Source organism: Ischnura elegans, chromosome X (genome assembly GCF_921293095.1).
Source record: "Ischnura elegans chromosome X, ioIscEleg1.1, whole genome shotgun sequence".
Taxonomy (NCBI): domain Eukaryota; kingdom Metazoa; phylum Arthropoda; class Insecta; order Odonata; family Coenagrionidae; genus Ischnura; species Ischnura elegans.
In genome coordinates, this window is record NC_060259.1 from 64,417,879 (window position 1) to 64,423,751 (window position 5,873).

The 5,873-nt window shown below is 44.4% G+C and overlaps 2 protein-coding genes across 2 annotated transcripts; both read right to left on the bottom strand.

Annotated features, from left to right (window-relative positions):
• Positions 1 to 329: 329 nt before the first annotated feature.
• LOC124171169 (uncharacterized protein K02A2.6-like) lies at positions 330 to 1,562 on the bottom strand. The gene has a single exon (XM_046550310.1). The coding sequence runs from the start codon at positions 1,560 to 1,562 to the stop codon at positions 330 to 332; it is 1,233 nt and encodes a 410-aa protein (XP_046406266.1).
• Positions 1,563 to 1,598: 36 nt separating this feature from the next.
• On the bottom strand, positions 1,599 to 5,662 carry LOC124171170. Its single transcript, XM_046550311.1, has 5 exons — positions 5,194 to 5,662; positions 3,560 to 4,250; positions 2,242 to 3,277; positions 2,011 to 2,121; positions 1,599 to 1,928 (listed from the first exon to the last, which is right to left on the bottom strand). The coding sequence occupies exons 1-5, from the start codon at positions 5,660 to 5,662 to the stop codon at positions 1,599 to 1,601; spliced, it is 2,637 nt and encodes an 878-aa protein (XP_046406267.1).
• Between the last annotated feature and the right edge of the window lie 211 nt (positions 5,663 to 5,873).

The window sequence follows — 5,873 nt, forward strand, 5'->3', positions numbered from 1 at the left end:
TTTAGTGATTGCCAAATTTGTCCATGAGGCAAAAAGGTTACTATGCAATATATACATATATATTTGTTATCATCTGGCACCGTGGTAGTCTTTATTTTAAACATGACGGCAAATTGCCAATCGTTCCCATGAAAGTGGTAGTGCCTTCCATAATTTAATCACGTTTCTTAATATGTAATCACCCGGAAGCGCACATACATAACAACTCCTCTCCCTTTTAGTAATACTGGCACACTAATTATCAAAATTATTAAATCAAAACATTTACTCCATTCCTCCCCCTTTTACAGGAGTCACTAATGTCACACATCAGTCAGTCACTCGGCACATTACAAGGCATAATCCTCCAAGTAACCTGGCACTTTCCTTACACTAGAGGAAACCCTCACATTGCCCTCTAATTGTCTTCCTGGGCGTTGGCCCATCCCCTGACCTAGGCCCCGCATCTCACATGTTCCATAAGAGAGGTCTTGGGGTGGTTCCACTGGAGTGGAACAAGAGGCATCACCAACTCCAGTCATTGGAGAACCCCTGGAGGCAGCACTAAGATGGAAGTTGTACCACCTGTCATCACCATCCAGGACATTGGCAGAATCTCGAGACCTGTGTGCTGCTCTATGAATCAGTTTATCCACATGACGCCTTTCGTGACCTCCATCCTCAGCCTCTATTTCGACATTCCGAGGCCCCATTATGGACAATATTCTGCCTGGAACCCATCGCCTACTGCCACCATAGCGCCTGAAATACACTAAGTCATCAAGTTTAAATTTTCTGGATGCGTGACAGGAGTTGCTGTTAGCAGCAATTTGCTCCCTACTAGCCGGAGCAGGGCGTGGAGCGGGATGTAATTTGTGGAAAAGTGTTTGCACACATCGTCCCATTAGCATTTCTGAGGGGGTTTTGTTGGTTGATGAACTCCGCGTTGTTCTCAATGTCAACAGAATATTAGCCAACTCACTTCTCCAGTGGGCAGGGGGCAACTTTTTTAAACAACTTTTAACAGTTCGAACAACCCTCTCTACCTGACCATTTGAGGAGGGATTATAAGGGGTAACACGTACATGCGAAATAATGTTTTTTCTCAGAAAATCACAAAACTCTGCTGAACAGAATGCAGGACCAGTGACAGTAACAATTTGGTCAGGAATTCCATGCGCAGAAAACCATCTTGTGAGGCAAGCAATGACCACTGAGGATGCCATGGATCCTTTTGTCTCCTCTACCTCAATCCACTTTGAATAAGCATCTACGAGCAGAAAGAATGTGCAGACATTGGTTGGTCCAGCAAAATCAAGGTGAAGCCTTGACCATGGCTTCTGTGGCACACTCCATGGTATTACTGGTGCTTTTGAAGGCATGGATCTATTTTCACAACATGCACGACATGACGAAATCATGCTCTCATTGTCTTTGTCTATACCTGGCCACCAAACATAGCTCCTGGCTAATGCCTTTGAATGCACCACCCCCTGAGGAACTTTATGTAACATCTTCAATACTTCACCTCTGAGTGAATCAGGTATGACAACCTGACTTCCTCGCAAAATGCTTCCGTCCATTACTGTAAGAGTCCGAAGGGGGTCCTTGAAGAAAACTCAGACCTTCTCTGATAACTGCGCGCAGTTCCATCCTCGCAATATAGCATCCCTGACTTCAGCCAAAACAGGATCTCTGGATGTTGCCAAGACAATGGCTTCACTTGTGAGAGGAGATCCGATCGGTGCCTGCTCTAATAGAAGAATACCAGCTGGTTTAGGAACAGTTGTCACAGCATCATCTGCTGACTCAATTGGAAACCGGCAGGAAAAATCTGCATTGGCATGCTGTCTCCCAGGGCGATGAGTCAATTTGTAATCATAATTACTCAATAGTAGGACCCAACGCAGCATGCGTGGACTGAGAACATCTGAAATTTGCTTTCCCTGCTGGAATATCCCAAGGAGAGGTTTGTGATCAGTAACAATTTCAAAAAAACCGTCCCACCAAATACATCCTAAACGTTTGTACCCCAAAAATAATTGATAGGGCCTCCCTATCAATTTGTGCATAATTTTTGTCGCTGCCCCTTAGTACCCTGGAGGCAAAAGCAATGGGATGCTCAAGGTTATCATCCCCAACCTAAGATAGGACAGCACCAACTCCATAGGGTGAAGCATCACATTGTAGTACTAGAGGTAATTTGGGATCGTAGCACTTTAAAACTGTGCCCGAGGACATAACCCTCTTTATGTACCTCACACACTCTTCTTCTCGTTCAGTCCAGCGCCATGGCTCTTTGTCACACAGGAGTTCATAAAGGGGGGCAAAGGCTGTGGCTTTGTGTGGAAAGAACCGATCATAATAATTAACATTCCCTAGATAACCCTGTAATTCAGCCACATTTGTTGGGGAGGGAGCATTTAAAAGGGAGATTAATTTCTCCCGAGTCGGTTGAATCACCTTTTCTGACAGGGAATAGCCCAGGAAGTCCAGAGCCTTGACATCAAATTTGCATTTTTCCAACTTTAGCTTGAATCCTGCATCCCTTACTCTACCCAACACTGATTTCACACGTGCCCACAACAAGTCTTTAGAAGGTGCATGACACAGTATATCATCAATATACACTAACACTCCCTCCAAACCTGCAAGGATTGTTTCCATTATGCCTTGAAAAATAGCTGGTGCTGAACATAATCCTGGTGGTAATCTCAACATATGAAACAATCCCTTGTGTGTATTTAATGTAAGGATTTTAGAAGATTCCTCATCAACACCTACTTGTAGAAATGCTTCAGATAAGTCAATTTTTGCGAAGAAACTTCCTGCAGACAATTTACTCAGCATTTCATCAATGGTTGGCAAGGGGAAAATTTGCTGCATGCATGCAGGATTAACAGTGGCACTATAATCCCCACAAATTCTTATTGATCCGTCCCCCTTCACCACATTCACAGTAGGGGTTGCCCATTCTGAGTAATTCACAGGCATTAAAATATTTTCCTTCACCATTTTATCTATCTCCTCACTTACCCTCTGTGTCAAGGCGAATGGAACTGGCCTGCTCCTCCTAAATACGGGTTTGGCAGCAGGTTTCAGGACAACTTGCACAGGTGGGCCAGCATAGTTCCCCAGGCCGGGGGTAAAGATGTCCCTGAATGCCTCCAGCTGCTGCGGTATCTGCGTTGGATGCAGTGTGTGGATTCCTTCAATGGTGATCCCCAAGTGAGGAAACCAATTCCTTCCCAACAAGGATGGACCATTGCCAGTCATCACTAACAATGGAAGTTTAGCACTGTGCGGAGGGAAATGCACATTCACAAAAAATTTTCCCATCACTGTCAACTGTTCCTTTGACCAGGTGCTAAGGATAACCCCCGGGGCTTCTAACGCACAATTGGGTCTCGTGCCCAACAATCGAATACCCAGCACCAGTATCCACCTCCATCTTTAATTGGTGCCCCTCAGCTTCTAAAGTTGTCGTAATTGGGGGTGCTGACACCGCGGAGGGAAGATGGAACAAGGAGTCGTATTCGGGGGTATGAATGATTTCAGGAAAATTAGAACGTGCAGAAACCTGTGTATATCTATGGTCCACTCGTCGCCCGCAGCTTGCATGTTGTGAGTCGCACCTTCGGCTCTAACGTCGCGAGGCTGCGCCATTCTGTATCTGCTACCCCTGGAATCCTCGTTACTGGGCTGGCGGCTACGCCAGGAATTCTCGTTCCTCGTGTCCATAGGATGCTGAATCTCTCTTGGCTGGAATGGCCCCCGGTTCCTCTTTGACATGCACGCCCGCTCGATATACCCTACCTTACAGCAATAACGGCATACCGTGGTGCGGAACCCACAGAATTCTGGACCATGATCACCTGTGCATCTATAGCATGGCCTAGCTGGAGAAGGTTGCTGTCGATCTGAACGCCAGCTCCGGTCCATCGTTGGCCCACCGCCTTCAGCTCTGTTGCGTCCCTTGACGCCTCCTGGAGCTCCGCTATCAGCAAATCTGGAATAACGGCCGGTTGAGGCCTGTCGCAAGTCAGTGCGGTGCAATGCCACAGCAGTTTCAGAGGATAACTGCAATTGAGTCACGTGATCACGAGCGGTTTCCGCAGCCTGTGCCCTGTCTATCACAAGTTTTAAGTCCAACGACCCTATTGCGAAAAGGGCCTCCTTCAATCGTACGTCTCTCAAGCTCAAAATCACTTGCTCCAGGATTGATTGTTCTTCATCAGAAAAACCACAGCCCTCTGCTAATGCCCGCAAATCTGCGAGGAAATCGCTAAAAGTCTCCCCGGCCTGTTGTACTCTCTTATGAAACACTTCCCTCCGAACCCATTTGCAAGGTTTCGGGGAAATATATGAATCAAGAAGGTGAATGGCTTCATCAAAAGAAGTCTCCTTAAGAGGTTTCGGTTTGCATAATTTAATCACGTTTCTTAATATGTAATTACCCGGAACAGTGAACAAAATAGCCTTTTTCTTCTCCTCATCCACGATGCCATTGGCAAGAAAATAATAATACAATTGTTCCTTAAATATAGCCCAATTATCGGCATTACCTGACGAGTAAGTTGGCAAATTGCCGATCGTTCCCACGAAAGTGGTAGTGCCTTCCATAATTTTACTCACGTGGTCAAAGCGTCACAGCAAAAATTCTCACCAATTCACAAAATTCTTCGTAAAATCTCACAGAAAAATATCGCTACATCCCATCCTCGTCGCCAATGTTACATCTGCAGGTTGAATAATACTTAATGCATCAGATGGCACAGGATTTATTTCCCACTTCACAAAGTACTACAGTTAACGGTCGTAAAGCCAGGGCAGTGGGTAATGAGCTTCCTGCGAGCCCGGAAGCTCATTACCCACTGCCACTTAATCCTGCTGGACAGGCTGGTATTCATACATAATCAAATGAACATCAAAAAAACAATAAGCACACATACATAACAAGTATTTCATGTTCAACCGTGTCAAATGCTTTTCCAATAACTATAGATTACCATCAACTTGGCTACCTTTGTCGACTCTTTCACAAACAAATTCAGTAAAGTTACAAAGGTTAGATAATGTCAATCTGCCATTTGTAAATCCATGTTGATAGTTAGATATTTCTGTTTTAATGCTTGAATACAATGACCAATACAAGATACACTCAAAGACCTTAGAGAAAACAGAGAGAATTGACACAGGCCTATAGATACTGACCTCTTTCTTGTCCCCTTTCTTGAAGATACCTTGGGCATACGTTGGCAGTTTTCCAGGCCTTTGGAAATATACCGCTAGCCAAACTCAAGTTAAAAATGTAACAAAGAGGTCCAACTAAAATTTCCTTACATGCCTTCACTATGTAGGCTGGAATCATATCCTCACCTACTAACTTTTTGGGTTTCAGTTTCCTAATTGCCTCCAACACTTCAAATTTTCCTATGTGCGGTGAGCCTCCAGTGCCAGTGACCCTTTGTTCACATTCTGCTTTCACAGCTAGTTCATCTCCCAGGTTGTTGGCAGAAGAAAAGTGTTCCGCAAATAATTCAGCAATCTCTGAAGCTGTTTCCACTTTTTTACTCCCATACACCATTTCATCCGGAATAGTTCCTCCGCTCTTCCCATTGTTAATATATTCCCAAAACATTTTACTATCCCCAGCAGAAACACTATCCTGAACACTTGCCATGTACAAATCATAAGCTCTCTGTATGTCTTGCCTTATTTTGCTCCTTAGCTATTAGCAAACATATTGTAATGATATTGGGAATGCTTACTCATGTACTTCTTTCTATGTCTATCTTTAGCTCTTATGTCCTTAATGATATCCCTAGTATACCATTTAGTATATTTATACCTGTAACCTTTATATTTAGGGATCGCACTGTCCATTGCTTCAT